Below are 24,418 nucleotides of genomic sequence, written 5' to 3' on the forward strand. Positions count from 1 at the left end.
AATAACACGTTCTTTTCAACTGCAAAAGGCAACAGATTGCGCTGGATGAGGGGAAAAAGGATCCAGTCGGAAGTAATATTCAGCTCATGCATTTCATACGCAGCCATGTGTTTATTTAGGAGGTTTTATTTAGGTAACAGCCATTTGAAAACTACCTGGGTAGAACCGTCCAGAACACTCATGGAATGTGTTTTTACAATATTTACAGCCCCTCCATGCAAACATATATACAGTCATGTAGAAATATCCAGCGTAAGTATGACGGCCTTCCTCACATGTTCACTTAAAGCAAATTTGTGTTTCCAAACGCTGTACAGAACTGGTCTTTATAGAATTAAATTGAAAGTTTATTCATTTAATACAGGACAAAGTGAGTCGATGGAGGAATGTCTGCAGACAGGAAGTCTGTATGATCTCCAGCGTCTTCAGCGATAGGCTGATGGTGGTTGTGTCGGTGCAGTTTGTTCCAGGCTTAGTTGTCGCTACGCTTCTTCCGCATGGCTAGCATCAGTTCTGACATGAGGTCACCGCCTTCTCCTCCATCTCCTCCTCCTCCTTGCAGTGAGGGTGTAGTCCTCTTTGGTGGAGCAGGAGGCATCTTCCTCACCGATTTACCCGGCTGCACAGCTGCCCGCGGGGCGGCAGCAGGAGGAGGCGGAGGAGGTGGTGGAGGCGGAGGAGGTCCACCGGCTCCTGTGAACACTGGCTCAGGTGGAGGCGGTGGTAAAAATTCTGGATCTGGTGGTGGAGGAGGCAGGGATTGCTCCATGCCCCCAAAACTAGCTGGTGGAGGTGGTGGTGGTAGAGAGCTGAAAGGTGGAGGAGGCGGCAGGGAGCCAAAGCCAGTAGCCGGAGGAGGGGGTGGAAGGAAGTCTGGGGGGGCCTCTGAGGAGTCATCGGTGGGTGGAGGGGGCGGTGGAGGAAGGAAGTTGTCCATTGCAGGTGGAGGGAAGTTAGTGGGGATGTGTCGCTGAGAGCCAGCACGTTTTGGGGAGCTCTTGGCAGCCTGCGGAGGTGGTGGAGGAGGGTAGGCAGGGTCAGGAGGTGGTGGAGGAGGGTAGGCAGGGTCAGGAGGTGGTGGAGGGAGGCCCTCGTGTAATGGTGGAGGTGGAGGTGGAACACTGGCAAAGTCCTAACAAGACAAAATAAAATGCTCAGGAAGTGGACAGATTTTTCTTCAAAGAGGGCGGATATGAACTGTTGGTGGCATTGTGGGAACACCAGACTGGGACTATCAGGTACTTTATGTCCAGTGAGGCTGATTCTGATTGATCAGAAGATACCGATAGTGCTGCAGAATATCTATAATCTGAAGACTTTCCGCACATCTTCAGCCGGCAGCACAGCGGCTCTTTCACAGTTTCACAGCGGGCTCATTTAACTGTCTAATTGCTGTTACTTTTGGATGTAAAAGCTCAAAAACATCATATTTTTTACCCTTTCTATGAATTTACGGTCACATTTATCAGTTCCCTTTTGGTCCCTTAGATTTAATAGCTGATACTGTATTTGACTTGTGAATGAAGGGAGCTGGGATGTATTTCTTTATGACAGTTTGATCGAAGATGTATTTACCTGAAGAACAGATCCTGTTTGGGGCTTCGTGGCGTGACCGTTAGCCTGGCTCGGTGCTTTAGCTGAGAGAGGAACAGAAACACGAAACGCTCGAGTGAGCTTTCTGTACAAGAGAAAGGTTTGTGCTCATATCACCACATCTGGGTGGTTTCAAACCACTGAAACACTCAGCAAAGAGGAGCTTGTACCTTTCATGGTGGGTGAGGGTGTGGACTGACTGGAGCTGGATGGGGTGCTCCGGTTCGTCCACACGGAGCTAACGCTGGCCTTCTTCTCTGCCGTTTTATAGTTTTCATACAGCGAGGCACCGTACTAGAAGTGTGTGGGGGGGGGGGGGGGGGGGGGGGGGGGGGGGGGGGGGGGGGGGGGCACACAGCTTTAAATCACCTGCTTTCGAGAACATTAAATGATGTTATTAAGAGCAGATTTACCTTTGCAATCCGTATCCCAGTCACCCAAAGGTTCATGGACCGAGCATCGTCACAGCAAAGATACTTGATGTACTGGGACTCTTTCTGGATCTGAGGATGCTGCAGAGACACAGGGTTTGTTTACTCTCATTTTGTTATTTTATGCTCCCCACCCACCAGAAGACTTAGAAAAGACTCTGAAAGACTATCAGCTCACATCTAAAGACTAGTGTTTAGAGTTTTTAGTCCCAGACTAGCCTCAGACTAAAGATTTTACAAAGACTGTGAATCTTGTAGGGTCACTATTTACAAGACTACAACTACATTTTTTCCCATCATGCAATTTTTTCCCCATCATACTCAGCAGAAGTTTTACAAAAATGGAGGAGAAGCAGCTTTTAGCTGCAGCTGCTCTTGCCTGTGCAGTGGTTTTTAGTGAAAAACCCAACAAAAAGAAGAGAAAAGGCCACAGAATATGGCCTTGGCTGTATGGACGGGGACAGCAAGTCTGTCTGTCCTTCGCCTGCTTGTCGCTCGTTCTTCTGCGTCCGCCGACATGTTTCTTATTGACTGTCTGCTTTCCTGTTTCAGATGCTGTCAGAGCTCATCTATTGGTTGTTGATTGTGTTACGTCACTGCGACCTGAGATGATATTAAACACGTTTGATGTGATCTGAAGCCCAAGACCAGGGAGAGACTGGTATGAAACGCGGTCGCAGACTGCAGATTACCACCTTAAACTTAACGATCGAGATGACGGGAGCGCGCTGAGACTCCAGTTAGACTCCTACAGAGTTTTTATTCTGGGACTGTTAGTTAGTCGTTTGGTGTGAGCCCAGCATTAATCAGAAGATATTTGAGACCCGTTTCTATCATAAATCCCCAACAATCTGTCAGTTAAACCTCCCACTTGTGAAGATTTGCTGCTTTTTGGTCGTCTTATGAATCAGCACACTGAGTATCTTTGGATTAAGTATGTTAATGTCTCAAATATATTCAGAGGAAGCTGAAATCCACTGCGTTCATCATCTGTTTGGGGCATCTGGACGAGCCACAAGAGGGCAGAGTGGCTCCAGAAGATGCCTGTTAAAGGGCAACGTTTAAACTGATTTTGAATGAATTTCCTGTTTGATAAACCTGTCAGCAGCTGTGAACATGTAGAGAAATAAGAGACCTTCGAATCGAGTCTGTGGGCTCGCAGATGGAGCCTCTAATCCTCAATGACTTGACGCTAAATCCAAGATTGATGCCCACTTTGCTTTTGCTGCTGCTTCCATGACAGAATATCAACCCTCGTGCCAACTTTCTGACCACAAAAGTGCTCCAGTGCATCCGTCCGTTAGTCAGTTGCTTCCCCCTGAAGAGGAAGCTGAATTTCCATTTAATGACATGATATCAGTTCTACATAATGGGGATGGTATTAGAGATCACCTCCGGCAGCTTCTCTGAATATTTAACAGCTGTGATGAGGCTAAATTGTCCTTGAGTTGTTGAGGTTTTTGGCAGCTCATGAACACCGCCCCACCAATCTGTCAAAACACACCCTAATTTTAACACTCAGGCAAACTTATTATCATCTTCGTATCAGTTACAGTATCTGAGGAAGCCCAAAGTTTTCCCGTATGCTTCTTTAACAGTCTGAGCTGGCACGTCGTTTTCCTTTGCCCTTGCAGCAGCGCCTGCTTCCCTTCAAGTCCAACCTTCACTATTTAGTCTTGCACCTGAAGGTAATTCGGTTTCTTTCTGCTTTGCACCTCAACACCTAGTCTGATGGCCTCTGCTGATTAGGACAGGGCTAAAGAAAGAAAGAAAGCAGACTTTCACATCCCTCCAACACTGACAGCTGACCCATCTAATTCCTGCTTTTGCCATGTCAGCATTTCTCAATCTAACTTGGGTACAGTAAGTACTTCCCAGCAGTTGCTCTCCTCAGTTTAATCAGTCTAATCAGTTTAAATACATGTGGTGAATTAACATTCCTGCTCTTCTGCTTTCTCACCATTTAAAGCTAAATTGTCTCCTTTCACTTCTTCAAAAGAAACTATTTACAGCAAATTGTCCAGTGAAGCAGGCAGCTGCATAACCCGCAGGAGATATTTTCTAATGCAGTGTCTTCTTCTGCATCACAGGAGAAGTTGAAGTTTCTTTGAAAAACCACAGTGAAAGGCCATTTGAGGCTTTGAGAACAGAGAGATCAATAAGCCGACTTACTTTCAGGACAAAGCAGAAGTCAGTCGGGGCCTTGTATTTGTTCTTAAAGTCTTTGCCGTAGTAGACGTTCATGTTGTCGAACTGGACAAAGCAGACGAGGTCACGGGATGACTGAAAAGGAACAAAAGAGGATTTCATGACAATCTTTCCACAGGGTCTTTTTTTAGGTTGGTTATTTCGCTCTTTTGTAGTTCACTGATCACCGCAGATGTAACGAGGCTCTACAGGTATCCAGCAGCAGGTAAAAGTTCCGCAACAAGAAGGGTCGATAAAGTCGAGCGGCTACATCAGAACCATTGATAAAGTCGAGAGGCTACATCAGAACCATTGATAAAGTCGAGAGGCTACATCAGAACCATTGATAAAGTCGAGAGGCTACATCAGAACCATTGATAAAGTCGAGAGGCTACATCAGAACCATTGATAAAGTCGAGAGGCTACATCAGAACCATTGATAAAGTCGAGAGGCTACATCAGAACCATTGATAAAGTCGAGAGGCTACATCAGAACCATTGATAAAGTCGAGAGGCTACATCAGAACCATTTGAGAAAAACATTTCATTCGGGTTTGAGTGAAAACATCTGCAGAACTGCTGGACATGCAGCCCTCTCCTAACAGTCAGAGCATTAGCGCTGTTGTCTGGTCTCAGATGATATCCCCTTCTCCCATCCTCCATCCTGACCTTGGTTTTCCCTTTGGGAACGTAATAAATTCCAGAGGCTCTGAGCTGGAAGAGCCGCTGTTTCCAGGACTTCTTGCCATCTTCTTTGACATGCAGCCCCCCTTCGAGATCAGGCACGATGATGGAAGTCCCACAGAAATTTTCCTGAAGAGGGGATGAAAAAATACGACCTTAAAGATGACGTTTCATCTTAAAGATGTGCGAGTTTGTACAAATGAGACTTTTACCTTTATTAGTAACTCTTTGTCTTTGTCTTTCATTTCTGTGAGAGCTTTCCGATCCTTCTTCCAGAGATAAAAGTTCTGCAGGAATGAAACAATGTGCATTAATGATCACAGAAGGGCTTATCTGACATATTTTAGTGGTTATGCTCTGCAGATGCTGAGCTTTTTGTCTGCTTTGGTTTAACACGACATCCTCATCAGCTTCACCACAAGTCTTAACACACGAACATGTTAAAAGACACATCCTGACTTTCTGAAGTGATTACCTAACCCTCATTTTACTGAAAAATACAGAATGTGATTATAAAACCATAGCTATTAGCTCCCAGTGTGGAAAATACGAGGCTGAAATGCTACTATATGGTGACTGGAATACTTTCGTACCCCCCGAGCCTTTTGTTTTCATCACAAGCAGAAGCCCAGAGGGAAAACCTATTTGGAAGCTCTTGTCACAAATTTAAATGAATAGAGACGTATTGTAAAAAAAACCATCAGTCTTTTGTTGGAGTAAATGATGGAGCACTTTAAAAACGAGCATATTCCTCTTGCCTTTCAAACTCAGGCTATTTGTCTCTGCCAACAGACCGAATCCATTAAATACTCTGAGATTGTAAAGGGTCCCATTATAACAACAAACATGCCAAGATCTCGCTGTCTGTCTTTAGCCTGAAGCTGTTTTGTCTGATATATTGCAGTGTGAAGGGTCAGCCTGCACGGAGGAAAGATCTCTCCATAACTCAACAATGAACGAGAGCCATTTGGCTCTGAGCATAAACAATGTGGAGATAGATTTGTACAAACTCGGGCCAAGATTTTGGACTGTAGAGATATCCCAACTCTGATCACTCAGCGTAGAAGCTGCTATATTTAGGGAGGTGAAGCTGGCCTGTGTTGATGCTGTGGGACCAACCTGTGGGTTTTTGAAAACCTCAAATTTCTCTCCCCTCTCTTGAAAGAGGACTTTGTTCTCGCTGTCCCTCGTCCACGCTAAGAGCGGCTCCACGAGGTTCTCGTGGTCTTCAAACGTCCGTTCTGCCAAAAGAAAATCTTCCATTAGATAACTTCTACCTGATTCGATAGGTTTCAGCTTTCAAATGACTCTTACGGCATTGAAAAATCTCTTTTTTAGATCTTTTTATTTTAATGACACCAATTCTTTGAAGGAATGTTCCACTGAGCTTCAGAATTCTTCTATTTTTACTTTATCCATCCATCTATTTTCTATACTCGCTTAATCCAACTATAGGGTCGCAGGGGGGGCTGGAGCCTATCCCAGCCATCATTGGGCGAGAGGTACACCCTGCAAAGGTCCATCACAGGGACACACAGAGACAAATGAGACAAATGACCACACACACTCCGAGGGGACAATTTAGTCACCAATTAACCTAACATGCATGTTTTTGGACGGTGGGAGGAAGCCCACACATATGGGGGGGAAACATGCAAACTCCACACAGAAAGGCCTCAGCTAACAGTGCTAACGATGCTAACAGTGCTAACAGTCCTAACCCTTATCCCTTTAGCTTTAGTGATAAATAACGTTGTAATAGGCTCATTGTCCAGTTTTGGAAGGTAAACTACTCTGCAAAGTTAAAATAAGTGCTATGAAACAGAGAGAGAAGGAGAAGAGTAAAAAAAAAAGGTAATTTAATGAACTATAGGGTAGCTATTAAAAGTTCTCTTACATATTCAAGTCAGGCACAACAAACTTCTAAATGAGCTTGTTTCTATTGATAAGTGTTTCGACATTAAAATGTCAAGTTTACCCTCTAATACTGATTTAGATCAGAATATACACAAGCCTTTGTACCATAAAACAAGTGCTTTACCACATGTGTAACTCGCTCACTCTGTCGCAAAATCTCTAAATCAGCTGAGCTCAGAGTCAGTTTCACAGCTGCACAATTCTCCATTTTAAATGGACTGAAATGAAGATAAAATGCAAGCTTCCCCATTTGCTGGAAGGACATTAAATGGCACCAAACCTTGAAAACACATAAAGAGCACTTTTCTCTTCCTCCCCTCTGCCCACCCTCCCACTTAGCGTTCAGATCCCCATCACACAGTTGGGCATTTGACTGCAGTTAAGCCACGATCTCCAATTACAGGTTACCAGCAGAGGCAGAGGTAGGCATTACATAAATTGCTGCCAGTGTTCCAGACTATAGTTCGGCTATTACAGCCATTAACCAGATGTTGTGACTTTGCTGCTGGAGTAGAAGTCCCTTTGAACTGCATTAACCACATGGGACGTTTCAGTAGTGCACGTGGGGAGCACATTGTTTGAAGACGTGTTGCTGTTGAGCTCTGTGGGTGTTTATTGGGCGTGACTCGCCTCGGCTTTTTGTTGATAAAGATTAAAGGTCGGCTAAGCTGTAAGCAGTCCGAACACATGTAACCCCCTCGAGAGGGGGGGTTTACAGACATTTAAAAATGAATTTACTCAATAAGTTTCCACTTTGATGCCATGTTTGTCATGTTGTTTGGTCAAAGATGACAGAAGAACTCATCCAGTCCCGTGCTTATGAGTCCACACCGAGGATTTTGCATAGACGGCATGCTGGAAATAGCAATTTGTGTGTCAAACAGCTCGTTTAAACATGAACTAATAGTAGCCTTCAGTGTTACTCACAGGAGGAACACATTTTTCATCGGTTCAGATGGACCGTCCTTTCTGTCAGAAGCAAAAAGAAACAGAATAACATCTATTCTGGAGTGGCATCGTCCTGTCAGGTTGAGTGGTGTGTTCACACACTTGTGGTTCAGCTCGACCGAAGCAGAAAATAGCCATGGTTTGTATGTTCTAGTTCACTTTGCTGTCTTCTTTTGTTTCTTTTGTTTTTCAGATTTTGTGTTTAGAATTTAGAAAACCTCCAAAACGATGCTGTTTATAGGGATATCCTTAGATTTTGAGGGGTCTGTATACATACAGTGGAACTTTAATGAGTGGGGATGTCACAAAGAACTTTTTAAATGTATAAATCATAACTGTGTTCGGGTGTCACAAGTGCAGGAAACGGTGGATCTGACATCTGCTCCTTTGAATAGTCAAGTTCTGTGTGTTTGAATGTTTGTGTGTTCCTGTTTTAATTGACCTGCACCAGTCATTTGGACGAGGACAGAGAACTCACTTTTCATCGAATCAATAGCACTAAACTTCTCAAGAACACACCCTGAGAGTGCTGCGTGATATTCCAAAAGCTCGACCCTATCCCGAAACCCTAGTTACATTTCATCAAGCACATTTAGGCATGCAAACCCTATGGATTCCTCTCTCCTGAATGACCGCATCACTTGTTGGTCCATAATGTTGGATACAGCAACAACAACAGCACAATCGGTGCAGAGAGGTTATGTTTCACAGGGCTATCAAACAAGGTGAGCTGAGTTCAAACCCTGTGTGGTCTCACCTACACTTGCTGTTTAATTTTAGGCACCAAGACGACTTGGTCGTGGTTGGAAAAGTTTGTGTTTTGGGTTAAAATTCATCCTTCCACAAAGCTAACCAAGGAAAAGGAGAGAAAACGATACGATTCAAACACAAGGTGCTGAGAGGTGCTGCTTCAAACAATCTAAAGAGCACCAAAAGGTTTAGTGCAATACTAAAACTATATGTCTACGATAAGGGACTAGAGTCTTCAGTGGGATACATGGCCAGATAAAATCCACAGAAAACACAGGGAACCCTGGAAAAAGAGGTTTTTGCCTGCCAGTGGATTCATTACTTTTGTGCGTCACAGCTTCATACATTAACTGCTTTACGACCACCATAGAATCAAAACAAAGCAAGGATGGAATCAAATGAGTTACAGGTGCTATGGGTTGGCTGAATAATCTGATGGTCTGGCTGCTGAGATAAATATAGCTCAGACAGCTCAGACAGAAGATTGAGATCATAAGGCTTCACGAGACAGAGGATGACTGACAGTGTCCGATACAGCTAATTAGACCCACCTGTCTACACTCATATACGAGAGCGAGCAAGAGAGGGCAAGAGGGAGGATAGGAAAGATGAGGATGGAGAGATGTTGATGGATGGGAGTAAAATCAGTGTTTCATTGAGATGGCTGCACTGTGGCTGCCAATAAAAACACAGTTCATCATCTGAAATATCCCACGGTGTGCGTTTAGTTGACAATTAATTATGAAAACACACTGAAGCTTCATGTCGTCAAAGTTGTAATCTACAACCAGTGAGTTTTGTTGATATATTTGCTGCTCGGATATAGCTTGTAGCTACAATCTCTCTGCACTACATTACCCAGAAGTCCCTTGCGTTGTCTCGCTGGCTTATTTTAACTTTTTATTTTTCCCTGAATACTTATCCTGTCTCCAGGTGTTTGAAACAACAATTATCTTCGGATCACTGTGGTGTTATATTAACTTGGGAAGATGAATGAAAAGCAGTAGTTGCCTTTAGATTAATCATATTCTTCTTTGAAGTTCTTTCCCATCAATCAAGCATTTTGCAGCACTCAAAATCATTTTGCCTCTTCAAGTCGGAGTCATGGGACGTTGCATCATAACTTGTAGCAACCTGGGTGACATTTCTCTATGTAGCTGTGTTGCCAGATAACAGATGAGCAAAGTACGTGTCATTCTAGAGGAATTTCAGATGACTATTTTCAGAGAACTAATACAGTAATAGCACTGTGTAGCAGCCACTAATATCTGCTACGTGATGGTAACTCACCAAGTTGCAGCTCGTGGTTTGTCTCACACAGACTCCAGTCCACATTGGAGTCACAGTGAGTCTTTTCAAACAAGTTGTCCAGGACTTCCCTCACACTTTGCCTCTCATCGACCATCAGGGTTTTGGCGCTGCCGTCGTTCATTAGCACCTTCACCACCAACTGTCAGAAAAATATCACCTTATTTTAAATTATTTTTCTATTAATAAAAAAAAAGAATCCATCAAATGAGGGCTGTGGGCTTTAAACTAATCTGATGTTCTTGTACAGATTTATATGAAATTAATCCCTCTTTTATGACTTCAAGTAAAGTTAAGGCAGCCACTTAGCTAGCAGCCCCTTAGCTTAGCTTAGCTTAGCTTAGCTTAGTTTATCTTAGTTTAGCTTAACTACACAGAGTGGAAACAGAACTTACATTGTTTTTTCTACTAAACAAGCATTATAAAACATTTAAGTTCCTGAGATATAGACATGAATGTTTGCATTGGCAGAATTTAGTTGATTTATTTATTTCGCCTTTGAAGACAAACCAAGCTGTTTCCCCCAAGCTGGAATATATCATAAAATGTCAAAAATATCATGCTTTCAGTGTGATATATTTGAACTTGAAGTGTTCTGAGTGAGACATCAAATCCAGCCTTTAAGCACATGCAGCTTGTTTGTTTGCCAGTTTAATTACAGGGTCTGCACACTAAATGATTGTTTCTGCTTGTTAATGTTAGCTTCACTTGAAAAGCTAGCGCATCAACATTTCTGTCTCTCCATTCTGGCTTTAAAGTCATTTTTATCTCTTGTCTGCTTGCATTATTTTGCTCCTCAAATCTAGAGACAAATCCAGTTTTGGAAAGCTGAGGATTTTCACAGAAACGTCTGCCAGTTGCCTGACTATTGTTGTAAAATGTGGCCTTTAGATATGTTATCACACTATCACTGGTAACTCAGTTTTGACCCTCTCTGAAAAATAATTTGGGCATGTATTTGAATGAATATCACTGCTTTTAAATAGTTTTGCCTATCTTGAGCAACAATACGCAGGAACCACAGGATATAACCGAAACTTAAGGGCCCCCGGACTACTGAAACCACACACACACAAAAAAAGTGTTTATTTCTGTATCTTACAAGCCAGAGACAGATGTTCCTGTGAAAGTGGCCTTGTTCTTCTTGTATTTCCTCAGCCTCCATGTAAACATTATTTTCTAGTTACTTTTAAATTTCAGACAACTTTCAGGAATTTGTAATTGGGGATAGATAAATAAAAGTTTCCATGATTGAATTGTGGAACTCTGCGTAGATACTCAGTAACACCACCCAAAACAAAAGTATGGCATGTCGTCAGCATGAAAACAGCTTGTTTTTATGTAAAATTGTAGATCTTGATGCACTGCTTCGCATGCAAGACCACAAGCATGTGCTCTTTTGTGCTGCTTTGAAGTGTATACATGTCACCCGAAGGGGAAACCTTGCTGTCCTGCAGGATGTTGGCTAGATGAAAGTAGCCACCCATTAATGTGATTGATGACTCCTCCAAAAGAAAAGAAAGGAAGACAGAGCCTCGCTGTGTTTGAACATAAAGTCTTTTACATTGACATCTAGGTCGTAGTTGTAATTCTCACTGTCTTTAGTGCTGCCAAGTCGGATCAGAGGACAATGAATTGAGTCAGAGTTTTCTTCTCTTACCTTTTTCACTTTGGCCTCCTTGAGCTTCTCAAGAGCAAGTTTAATTTTATCTGCCTTTATCTGTGCCTCTATTTCCTCCTAAACAGGACAAACAGTAGCAGACATAGAGACAGTTGAAATAACCAGTGTTTATATGCATTATCTGTCATTTCTTATAATCTAAGGTGAGATGTCAAAGCTGAAATATCTTCAGAAAGTCAAACTGCACAATCATTTGATCATTTTTAAAGGAATAGACTGACTTTTTCTGAGATACTTCATGTATGTAACGTACTCACTTTCTTACCTGCATAGCATATGCTGCAATCATCTACAGCCACAACCATTAATGGATTATAAAATGTGATTTGACTATTAAGAAGATTGGCAAAATATGTTCATATACAGTACAATATTATTACAAAATTTGATATTATATAGCACATATTTAAAATAATAATGGAAACGCATGAAATCTCTGCGAAGCTAATCACTCAGACCGCTCTGAACGCACAATTTCCAAGGCTTTTTTTAAACTCTTGTGACCAGCTGACATCAGCTTAACCTTTATATTTGTAAGTGACTCATGCAGTGCAGGCAGCTGTGTTTTTCATAGCATAACCTCATTTATTGCTAAGGCCATATAAAGAAAGCTACAGTGAGACAGACCTGCTCGGCAAAAGCTGCTGAAACTATTCAGAGCAGACTGAGCTGGAAATTCAACATTGTCAATAAAGCAGAGGACTCGCTATATATTTTTTATGTAAATATAACTGGCTCTGCTCACGTGAGCTTCAGACAGCGCTCACAGGGGTGCTGCTCCTGTGTTGGCTTCCAAACGCTGACCAAATAGAACAAACTGCACTCAAAATAAGTTGTAGTACAGCTAATAAAAAGTTGTAGTCCGGTTAGCAAAATAAGTTGTAGTCCAGCTAATATTTCCCCCTTATAAGATGACTACAAATGACTTTAATCACGTCGTAACTGGATCATTAACGGCAGATTCAAGGTCAGTTTCCCTGATACTTTGCAAGTGTTTGACATTCAGACAGATTCCAAATTTGCTTTATAAAATTTAACCTTAATGTAGGCCACTGAAACTGAAACTCAATCACACGCTTTGGACATAATTGAGAGGCACAAGATCAAATGTATGATTTAAACTGTAATTTTGTCCTGTGGATGGAGAGGTGTCCAAGTGAGAAGTTCATACAGGATATTACATCAAACTTCTCAGGTTTCAATAAGCAGGAACGGGTCACTATTTTCTTTGGATTCATCCTTAAGAAGTCAGGCCCAATTATACGGGAAAATCTTGCCTACAGCTTTAATTAACTCGTACACATTTACCTAGCGCTGACGCAGTCTCCGCCTCAGCGCAGCTGGTGTTTTTACCTCTAAAGGATGAGGTCACAAGCTCTGCTAAAGCAATAAGCTCCTGTCTGGCTACTCCACCTCCAGCACTGCCACATCTTACCTCCTCTTTCCCTATTGATCCTGTTACACTTTTCTCATGGCCGTGTGCGTCTGATCTATTCCAGACAGACCCTCGACTGTTTCGCTTCACAAGTCACTGTAACTGTAACAGATGCCTCCATCCTGGAACAACTTTTCTATGACCTCACTGTCCAACTGCTGTAAGAGCGATACCACTCTTCTGAGTTCCACGAAGAAGAAAAAAATCAGATGAAATGTAGATGCTGGGAAGGAAGGGGTATTGTTTTTTTTAAAAGTGCCTTGTCACGCATAGCTAAGAAAGCATGGCATGTGACCAATAAAAGTGATATTGCTAAGGTCGTGCTCTTCCATATCCTGTTTCAAGAACTGAATAACCGTCCGCTGGTAAGCTTGTGGCTTCGGCCTTCAACCTGCATGTTGAATGTTGTATTAACCTTGATTAAAACTCTCACTTCTTACATTTTGGAACAGTTCCCAGTAATGCAAGGGTGAAAAGGCCACTGCTAGTCATGTAAAGAATGAGCGGACTTACCCTTGTCGGCTTTGCTGACTGAGGGGGTGGAGGTGGCAAAGGGGAGGCAGCGGAGGAGTCAGGGCTGCTTGCATCACTGCTGCCTCTTCTTGGTAATGAACCGGAGGAGGCAGACGAAGTGCTCAGGCCTTTGGGTGGAGGTGACGGCGCCTTCAGACCTTGCCTCTCTGCTGCGAGTTTCTCTTCCGTTGCACTGAGGTCAGCCACCAGATCAGCCATGAGTGCATCCAAGTCATTGTCCTCCAGTTCATTCAGCGACTCTGGTGAAAACATCATTTCGTCAGATAGTTTGAGTAAGTTAAGAAATGTTTAAAGATTAAGGCTGATGATACTTCACATGCTACATTATTTTAGTTTTTAAAGACAGTATTCAGCTTATCAGGTGCCAATTTCTAATAAGACACCCTTTATGAATAATTTATAAATTAGAACTGAAGCCCTAACTAATGGTTTTATTACTGGTTAATAAATTATTAATGTGTGCCTTATAGAGTGAGGGTTACAATCCAAATAATTGATCAAAGTTTGACAACCCAAACACCTGTTATTGTCTTTTATTATAAAACATTAGTAAATGATTGATCAAACATGCATTTTAAGGCACACTAGGCCCTAAGAACAGCTAAGTATGTCCAAAACCACTGGACTGATTGTCTGTCTCAACACATGTGGGTCGGATTGTCATAAAATTTGGTTCAGACTGTAGACCAAGTCTAAGAAAACAAGTGTAAGAGCCAGGATGTCACTCACGGGTTGCCAAACTGAACTCAGCTGAAACTCAAACCAAGGTGCCACCAGCTGTGTCCATATGTTTGTGACCAGTTCATTCAATCCTCACCCAAAGTGGTCACACCTTTATAACCTTTAGCTTGAATGCAATTCATTTGGGTGAGTTAGACAGACTTTCACACGGGCTCCTCTTTCAGCTCCAAATCGCTGGAAAAAGATGTCCCGGCTATCACTCAAGTGGTGTCTTAGATCGTCATATAACACGTGGAAGCGATTGCTTTCCATCCAAGTTCTCAGTCAAATACTGGGAAGGCTATTAACATTTAGCATTGGGCTGATAGACGCTGTGTCACAGAGCTGCAAACGTAGATGTAGAGCCCTGGTCTTTTAGAAAATTAGGCAATTTATTTTGTGCTCGTAAAGTCCTTTGAGACCCACATTTGTTAAACGGAGCCGCACAGGCTATCAATGTATTTTGACAAGATTTAATGGCACAGTGAACACATAAAAGAGGAAGGGGAACACAGAGAAGATTGTTAATACCACCAGTGGGTGTGACCTTGCTCTCAAATAATTACCACTTGATTCACAGCCTCTTTGAGCCACAGGCAAACATCGAGCAGGGTTTATAATCTTTGTCTGAAATCTTGAATAGCCAGAGCTGAGCAACTGAATGATGATTTTTAACTTTTTACCTCAGAGCCTGTGCCCAAATCCTGCTTGTTTTCTAATTGGTTAAACACATGATTACATGATACTCTTGCACAACAAGGGTGTAGCATGAGCCATTGTGCAAAACCTCAACGCCCCGCTTGGTTTCGTGTTTCTACTGAAATGTATGACAAGCGATATGTTAAGTCACCGTTGAGGTCAGTGAAGCCGATGGAGAAGTTGACTTCTTTGTTGGTGCTGGGGAGAGGTGCACGAGACTCCGTTTCCTGTTCAAGACTCTGCAAGGAAGAAGGAAGAAGGCAGTGTGTTTATAGGAGCATGAGCACTGCATCCAGCCACAGGACCCCCTGCGGCTCAGTGGCCTCAGCTAATCCACCTCAAACATACAGTAATGGAAGGAGTAGAACTGTACAGTTAATGTTACATCTGTTTCCAGGCATTAAACATTCCTCGGGGTAACTTCTAGCCCCCTTTTGGAAAATTAAAGTAATCTGAAACGACATTTTGGCTGGAAAAACATTATCAAAGTGATCAGTTGGGTTTTTTAACAGGAAAAAAAAAAACATAATCTCTGGATGGCTCAAAAACTTCTCATCGCTGGAGGTTCCTTTTCTGGTTGCTAGACGACCACAGTGCGTTTCCTCCGCTCATGATGGGTTTTTAGTGGCTTTGTCATCTACTTCTAAGCAAACAATTCAAAGTATCAGAAAGGAATGTGGGTAGGCTGGAGAATATGTGTCTTCCCCTTCATTAAAAGAATATATTGTATTTAAATGGGACCGATAAGTAAGTTCCTCTGCTACCTCACGCTGTAAACAGTGCATTTGAATGTTTTTCAGTCTTTCTTATCAATAAAATCAGCTCTATACTTTGTGTTCTTACATAACTCAGTTTGAGAAATCACAGCGCCAACTTTTAAGTTGGCTTAAAAATGAAAGTCTAATGACCTAACGAACCGATGATGTTACATTCCTGTAGATAACTCGGTCAAAGTTTTCTGAATGTGACGTGTCACCTTCATGATGCTAACATGCCTTTAACAGCTAGCAATGCGCAGTAAGTCATAGACTTGTGATTGAAGTAAAACTTAAAAGCGTATGTTTATGTCCAACTCACTCTTTTCTTTGTACTTTTACTTGTTTTGCTTCATTTCAGCTGCACTACAGTCAGAGTTTGCTGAACTTCTGTGTGTAACTGAGTAAATATATCAGCCAACCGAAATACAACGTAAATAATCTGAAAAAGGTTTTTCAGAGAGAAAAACAAGAATCGAGAAAAAGAAAAGTCCTAACAACATGTCTCATAATTGTCATGGCAACAGTCTAAACTCACCTGAGTGAGGAGGTCCATCTCCCCCAGCAGGTCACTGAACATGGCATCGATGTCATCCATCTGATTAACGTAAACAACAGGAAGAAAGATAATAATTAGTAAAAATAATATGCACATCAGCACGGCTGAAACTGCCGTAGTCCTGGATACAGACAAAAAAGTACAATTTATCTGATGATAGATGCAACTAAAAATCAATTGATGCAATAGTAATTTATTAGAATGTGAAATAACTTATTTTAAAATGTGGAAACATAAAAGAAAGCGTAATAAATAATGACATTAACACAAGCTTTAATGAATGCAGTTGAAAATTAAAGCCATCAAATAGTTTATTTCACATTCTATACTTTACTATTGCATAATTGAATCTTTTACTGAATTTTGGTAACTTTTATGATCATATATTTTTATCATTTATGTATTATTGTTTTTATTTCAGATCATAGCAGACTGACACTGTGACTCTGCTTCAGCATTTAGTGGCGAGGTGAATGTTCCAGTTTTCTGGATTCTTTTGAATTAGTTTTTTTTTTACTTGACTGTGTTTGTTTCTGTTCTGTTTTCTTCTTTCTTTCCTCTTCTTACTTCCAGTCACAGGTTTAAATTAGAATTCATTGTTTTTATTCGTCTGTGTTCTTAAACTCCTTTTTGCTCTCTGTTCCAGGTTCTTTGTTGGTATTTTGTTTATACTTTTTCTGCTGTTTTAGATCCTTTTTTCTCTCATTGCTCCCAATTATCCTCAGTTCCCCTGTTGTGGTTATCAGCTCCTCTTCCACACCTGTCTCCCATTCAATCAAGCTCAGCTGCAGCCACTCCCTCATCAGTCCCCCCTCAGTATATACACTCCTTTGTTCAGCTCAGTCTTTGTCAGGTCCTTGTTGTTACCTTCCTTTTCCCCCCTGTAGCGTTGTGCTGAGTGTTGGTTTGCATTTGGTTCCTCATCTCATCAGCAAATCTGAACAAGGAATTGGCTTATTGATGAAAGTGTCTTCAACTCAATACAATAGGTGGCAATTTGCCCACTTTAAACTTGTCAGTATTGGTCTTTTTTACAGTTTTTATATGCTGTAATAAATATATAATTTATATAAAGCTGGCTGCAATTTCATACCTCATCAAGAGGTGAATTAGACATCTTTACAGCTCTTTTATACGTGCTGGATAAGATGCACGTTAGTTATGCACAGAAAGCTTGCACAATGAGTCTGATGTGTTTTATTACTCTATCTGTTGTGTTTTTTCACACTTTGAGGAAAAATGGAGTCATTGAGCAGCGAAGATGATTTTGTGGTGCTTTCAGTGTAGAAAAAGAATAACACCGTATTAAGAAGAAGGAGAGTTTCATTAGCTGATAACAGAGCTGTGGAAAATGATCCCTATGGTTTCCAGATGTATTTCAAGATGTTAGTGGTCCAGTTTGACATCCTGCTTGCAAAGACTGAACCAGTTTCTGTCATGCATCCTTTCTCTTGTGATCAGTGATCTAACTACCATTTCCAATTAGAAGCTTTTCCACAATATTCTGCCAAAATCTGTCTTTAAATTCTGCATCTCGTTATTGTCTTTACGTGTTTTCCTCATAATCAAGTGCTTTGTGCTCGGAAACAAAGACGATCAGTTTGTCAGATGCTAATTAAGATGATGACATTTGCCTCTGAGCGGTCAAACGTCTCTCAAAAAGCATTTGGCTGGTGCGAAAATGCACCGAAAATCCAGCCTGTTCCTAAAATTACAGATGAAGACTTCGGAGTCAATGTGTTGGGGCCTTTAGTCTGACTCAGTTTAGCAACATTTCAGTTGGATGAAGGTGTTTACATGCATTTTAAGTCTGGTTTTAGTCAGAATAGCGCAGTAATTAACAGAAAAGTTACACATACGAAGGGAGAAAAACAGAACAACAAATTAAAAGCAAGAAAAAGTTTTATGTGGCACCTTGAACTCGAGAGCTAAAGCTGGTGTGGAGATAAGTGCACCAAAAAAAGGGGAACAAGTGAGGATTAGTCATGTAAAATGGGGAAATACTCTAAAGACAACTTAAATTTTGAATAAATAGGGTAGTTGTTAAATTTCTAACTGCTGGAGACTAAAATAAGGAATGAGTTTGTGCACCAATGTATGGTCTCATCTAAACAATACTCCTGATTGACTGGATAGCTGAATTGTTTCCAAAATATTTAAAAATGTTTAGGTCTGGCCTCACGAGTGGGATGAGAAATTAACTCTATCTTCCTTAATAATTGTGCCATAAGTCTGAGAACCAACACTTGGGATTTGACCTCATTCAGCAATAAAAATGTGGACATCTGGGACCTTGTGTAAGCGGCGAGTCACTGAGGTGAGATCAGGTAGAGGTCACGTAGAAATCGAAAAGATATTCAAGTTGTTTCAGTTGGAAGACTTGTTGGGATAACTTGGGCTCGTTCGTATGCTGAGAACAGTTTTACATAACCAGAGAAGAATAGTTTTTAAACATTTTGACACTCAAGTTAGGTTTACTCACGACTGCCAAATGTTTTCAAATCAGTCGGGTGATGTGTCATTAGCAACTATATCAAAACCAGCAGAGAAAGCAAACTGTTTAGCAGCCAGAATCTGAATGTATCCCAATAAATGACAGAAATTAGACCAAAGCCTTTGAAAGACGCTCAAAGCACGTTTTAAAATGACCAAAACATCAAGACAATGACCTTCATTGATCGTTGCTGCAATGACTTTTGCTTCCATTACGGATTAAAGTGAAAAGATGAGTGATTTGTGAAATCCATTTGCAAAGTGAAAACAAATACACAGCCAGAGGTGAGACACAACACTGCTTCCTTACTTTGAAATGTGTGCAGAAAGGAGGCATGCTTGAGGCTACGTATCTTGAAAAACTTAGATCAAAGAAAGGGAAGCACGTACGCACAACTTCAGACAGTCATTATTTGTCATAACTTGTCATGTCTTGTTGCACGTGCACAACTCAGCATGAAAGGTATCCAGCAGGGGTCCTTAGGCAAGACCCCCTTACCCAGTGCAAGTCGCTTTGGATAAAAGCTTCTGCCAAATGCACCAACATACAACTGGAGAATAATATTTGGAGTTTAAGACATGCAATCCTTCCTCTTATGCACTCAGACTATATGTGACAAAACATGGTGAGCCCTAAAGAAACTGAAACTCCAGCTTCTTCACCGTGCACATCTTAAATTAGACTCACGTGCCCAAGTATTAAAGATCCTTTGGATTTACCTCTGATGTGGAACTATGGAGTAAAATATCATCATAATCAAGGTTGTTTATTTGAGTTTAAAGTGGCAAAGTAGCCTGAGGAAACCCTAACTATTTTTCCAGAAAACAACTCCTTAAGACTGTAATTACGCACATGCCATCTGTCTGTGTGACATGTATTATTTACAGCCTCATTTCTCAGAGCAAATGTTATGATGGTCTAGAACGTGCAGTCAAAACAGAGCCCTGTTTTCTTTTCTTACGCTGGAGCATGAGTAGTCGCAGTAAGGAATCGTGCACGTTTCGTTGGGCTGATGGCAGAAATGCAATATAGTGCACATGTCGTCTCGTGCAGCTCCTGCTCTTCTTCTTCTGGTGGCATATTTACGATGTGTCCCACTGTTGCTGGTTAATGTAGCTGACTGAGGACAACAACTCAGGAACTACTCAACAATCCTGATCTTTAGTTACAAAGATCTCAAATCCTTGCTTCTGATTCAGTGTTTTTTTTGTTTTTTCATCATCACTTGCTGCTACAAGCTAATTTTACTCATTTCCTTCGACCTCTTTGCTCTCAGGTTGTCATTCAGTTCTATTTTAGGCCAAAACATAACATCTAGACAACTACTGAAGGAAAAACATGAAAAACAGGCATAACTTATACAAAGGTAGTGAACGGCTACCTTTGGTCATCTTCATGATCTTTGGTATATGATGCCCTCGTTAGCATCTGCTGTCTTAAACTGTTGACTCAAGTGTTAGCATGCTAACACTATTAATTACACCAATATGAATTTGTTGGCGCTCTCCTCATTCACGGACCTCATCAAATTAAGACTTTAACAAACAAATAAAGGGAAGCATTTAAAGAAATTGTGTTTCCAATAACTCTATTAACTAACATTACAGTGGGTTTTTAAGCTCTTTCACACTAACCAAAGGAGGGTGCTCACTAGCAAAGGCTTCCACAAACCTGCCAATCAGAAGAAAGTAGTCTTTTAGGGACGGAGGCCTTAAAGGCACAGAAGCTAAAACACCTTGTTTCATACCAGAAAGAGCCTGTATATGATAAAGAGATATTCGTTTTAAACAGCTGATCTTGCAAAGCCTCCCCTGTGGGGTTGTAGAAGAAGAATACAGTGTTTGATTTTTTTTGGGTGATTCATAACACGAGCCAACATGGTTCTGTCTTAGTTTTTAAATAATATGTATGACCCACACAAAATGATTTGGTTGTCCTCATATATGTGTTAGAAGTAGCTGGGGTTAGGTTAGAGTTTGTGGTTTACACTGTGTAATAGTCAGAAGGCTGTGACTACAGTGTTTCTCAAACAGACCTAAGATTGGCTTAAGAAAGTCAGTTTCTTTATGAAGGCCTACTTTTAGTGTACAGTGCAGCCACCAACATTGAAACCTTGGGTTTCAGCTTTACCCAGCTCTTAATCTCGTTGGTATGACTCATCCGGTGTGACTCTCCACCCTGTTGTCCTCAGCTGCCATAATGTACCAGAAATGAAAATATGTTCTTTAGGAAAATGCAAGTCACTGCTTTCAGTCATCACAGTTTGGGATCTGTTTATCAAACTTTGAGTTAAAAGAGAAAGTTTGCAGGAATTTAATCAAACAAGACAAATGTGACTGATTATGTTCCAGGAAACCCTTATTCCAACATCTGACAGATGGTGCTAATTTATCTTCAGATCAAAACTTCTGAGGTTCTTCTGTTTTTTTTTCTTTCTATCCTGATGGAATTAATTTGAATGTGAAGACGTAATTTCCAGGTGACGTGCATGTGAGTGTCTGAACGCACTCCTCCTCCACTTCACTGGTGCACCTCCGTGGAGGAAGTGGTAAAGGCTTGACTTCCTGCCACTTGTGGTGCTGAAACTGTTAGAAATGGTGTCAGCAGCTACCTGCAAATTTGAATAAAACCGTTGCCTCGGTTACCACGGGTGCGATATTAACTTAATTACTAACGCAACTTTTATGTTGCTGTTTTCTGTTGATGACATTATATTTATGTAATGACGGCCACATTCAAACTGATCTCGCTGGAAGAATAATAGCATAATTTTCCACATAAGCTCTGTGAAGCCACTCAAGGAAAAGTTGAGTGTTTCAGTCAGAGCTGCTGCTTTTAGAGGCCAAATGTGTTGAGCAGACTGCTCCCAGCTCTGATTCAGTGAAAAGAAGGAAGAAGGGGTGAGAGGCATGTGGTCAGAGCTGAAAACATCTGACGGTGGCAAAACCTGACCAATCTTAAAGAAATTTCCTCCCCCAGTTAAACGCAAAAATTGCGTCATAAGTAAAGAAAAAAAACTTCATGCTGTTTGTGACATGCAGCTGAGAAGAACCACAGAAAAAGGTCAACTGCAGCTATGTTAGAATGAAGTATTTACACACCTAATGTGATTTGTATTGCCAGCCATTTCCAACCATTAAAGCTCCCCTTTAACAAAAAACACTGGATAAAGATTTCAGGCTCAGAGGTTCTGTGAAGTGACCTCATGTCTCCAATTCAAACAAACTGATGAGAAGTGGGGAAATAAATAAGATGGAGAGAGAAAAAGGAATGACTGAACTTACTTATGATCGGGCTGAAACGCTCATGTTTGTAAGCTTGTAAAATCATGTGAAAAAAGTACACGCAGTAGATCATGAACTTCTCTGGATGCCAAAGTATTCTGGAGGCCAGCTTGGCTGAAACTGGGTCATACAACAGAATAAAGATGTTGCAAAGTCCAGACCTCAACCTGATTAAAATATGCTGTGGAGGGACCTTAAGAGAGCTGTGCATGAAGACAATCAGACAATCCTCCTAAACTGATGTAAATGAGAGTGGGCCAACAATCTGAGAGGCTGATAACAACATGCATAAAAGTTATTGCTGCTAAAGGTGGTTGAATCATTGGGTGTACTTAGTTATTCACGCGCTGCTTCTGCTTTTTGACACGATCATGTCGCAATATATAAAAGAAACAGAAATAAAAGAGGATATACTTTCTTTTTCACATGAGTTATGACCACTGATTTGCACAACTCTCCCTCTATTATGCAGTTTATTTTATTCATAAAAGCAGCAGATACCACATTCAAGCAAACATTTCCCCTCCAAACAACTCAAATACACAGTGCTTAATTAAGCCTCTTTACACAGTAAGTCCTCACATGCAACTCAAGGTTCAGGTGAGAGCAAACACATGCTCCAAGTACTGTGTCGAACTGCAGCATGTGTACAGTGATGCAAAGAAACTCGCTCACACTCGGATCAGGCTTTGGTACTTGGTGCCTGAGCTGATGTGTTTACAGAACTGGAAGTGCTCTGTTGCAACGTAGGCAAATTCTGGAGAAATGAAGCGCTCAAGGGCATAAAAACCACAAATCATAACTGACATGAAACAAAACACCAGCTCTTGACTGCATTTGCTGAAGCATGTTTCAAAATGTGACTTCTATGTATAAAACAGCTCTTGAGTAACGGTGATACGTAGTTTTCTTTGAACCCTCCTGCACATGAGTCAGTGACAGAGTGTCTGGTGACTAAATTGTTGCTTGACAAGCAGAAATCATCCCGAAATAAAAGGAATATCTGCATCTAATTCAGTTGATATTTCTGTGATTAAATCTCAGAATCCAAATGTAAAATATTCCTTTCATCAGCAACAAAACGACAGCACTATCTGCTTTAAAACTAGAGCGCACCCTATCAGTTTCATGAACATATTGTGTCATACAGCAGTCTTAAATTAGAGCAGGATCCACCCAGTGGAAAGAACACATATGAACATAAATTCCTTTTAGAACATAATATCATGTACGTATTAGCTGTTTTATCTTTGTAAGCCACCCAATCAAGTCTCAAGATAGTAACTGTGTTATTTGTCGTCCTGAATTTGACAACTTTTGACAGTCTAAAGCAGACAGGATGTCTCAGATTTTTTGTCTCCAGCATTTAGATTATTTTGTTAGAGAATCAGACTGAATGTGGCTGAATGTGACAATAAAAAAAGGGCAAACACAAAGCTCATTTACTGTGTAAAGTGGTTTGTAAGCACCTTGTTCCTGTCTTATATTCAGAGAAGAGCAGCTGTACACGTTGACCGTTTGCTGAAGGTACTACAACCAATTTAAAATGAGATGAAACTCACCTTTTCAAATGTCTTAATCCTTGGTTTCACCAGTTAGTTTTAGAATAAAAGCGTCATGGAGATTAGTTCCACCTCAAAATGTTATTCTCTAACACAGCTCGCCACTGAAAAATAACAGTCATAAGCAGGCAGATCTGGGTGTGTTGATGTGGATTGCATCTGGCTCTCTGAATGCGGGCTTCTTCCTGCTTAATGCGGAAGTTCAGGTCCAGACCTGTCATTGCATTCCTGTCGAGAGCTGAACACTTTCACAACAGTCTTGCCCGGGCAGCGCTGGGCCATTCTCCTCAGCGGTCTCTGCAAGCTGTTTTGGAGCTGGACAGAATGCGGGAAAACCTGCGTTTGAGAGGCTTCAAGTCAAGATGGTGACTGACCACTTGGGCAGATAATGAAGTTTTTAGGGGGAAACAAAGCGAGTCAGCCCGAGGAATGTGACGGGCCCTGGTTAATAATTCACCTCACTGAATCCGATTTACAGCAGGTCTTTGGACAGGAGTGGCGAAGCAGCTCGTCCGCTGCTTTAAATCATACTGAAAAATCTTGTAATATCTTTGAAGTTTCCTTCAGTGATTTGCTTTATAAATGTCTAAAGCCATAACTCACCACCTCTCGTGACTCTCATTTGCAGGCAAGTTTGATTAATTTTTGGTCAAAATCAGGAGGGAACATCTTAAGACACGGTGCAACAAAGTCAGTTATCTTCCCGAGGAACCAAGGAGAGTCCAACTGTCAAGCTATAAACAGCCTCTGGCTCTTATCTGACCATGCAGACACAGATAGCTGTATTTATTTGCATTTCTCCTTGAGTCAACCTGGGGGGTCAAAAAAAACAAGATTTCATTTTCTTTTTTCTTTTTTTTTTATTAACTTGAAGTAG

General features: G+C 41.3%; 1 protein-coding gene across 2 annotated transcripts; it reads right to left on the reverse strand.

Moving 5' to 3' along the window:
- Positions 1–110: 110 nt before the first annotated feature.
- apbb1ip (amyloid beta (A4) precursor protein-binding, family B, member 1 interacting protein) lies at positions 111–23,807 on the reverse strand. Of its 2 annotated transcripts, XM_072378152.1 has the most exons (15): positions 23,542–23,807; positions 16,181–16,240; positions 15,039–15,126; positions 13,448–13,707; positions 11,479–11,556; positions 9,801–9,960; positions 6,015–6,136; positions 5,108–5,182; positions 4,881–5,024; positions 4,197–4,307; positions 2,007–2,105; positions 1,764–1,887; positions 1,576–1,637; positions 1,045–1,132; positions 111–1,014 (listed from the first exon to the last, which is right to left on the reverse strand). In XM_072378152.1, the coding sequence occupies exons 2-15, from the start codon at positions 16,238–16,240 to the stop codon at positions 473–475; spliced, it is 2,013 nt and encodes a 670-aa protein (XP_072234253.1). In that variant the 5' UTR covers positions 23,542–23,807; the 3' UTR covers positions 111–472. The 2 variants fall into 2 exon arrangements, with proteins under 2 accessions (XP_072234253.1, XP_072234252.1); XM_072378151.1 differs by having other exon boundaries at positions 111–1,132.
- Positions 23,808–24,418: the final 611 nt, after the last annotated feature.

Source organism: Leuresthes tenuis, unplaced genomic scaffold (assembly GCF_036924035.1).
Source record: "Leuresthes tenuis unplaced genomic scaffold, fLeuTen1.0.hap1 SCAF_24, whole genome shotgun sequence".
NCBI lineage: Eukaryota > Metazoa > Chordata > Actinopteri > Atheriniformes > Atherinopsidae > Leuresthes > Leuresthes tenuis.

Coding starts and splice junctions, on each gene's coding strand:
- apbb1ip (XM_072378151.1), bottom strand. CDS start 16,240: ATGGATGACATCGATGCCATGTTCAGTGACCTGCTGGGGGAGATGGAC. Junction 11,557..13,447: donor AGTCAGCAAAGCCGACAAGG/GTAAGTCCGCTC, acceptor TGTCCTGTTTAG/GAGGAAATAGAGGCACAGAT. Junction 5,183..6,014: donor AGGTTTTCAAAAACCCACAG/GTTGGTCCCACA, acceptor TCATTCCTGCAG/AACTTTTATCTCTGGAAGAA.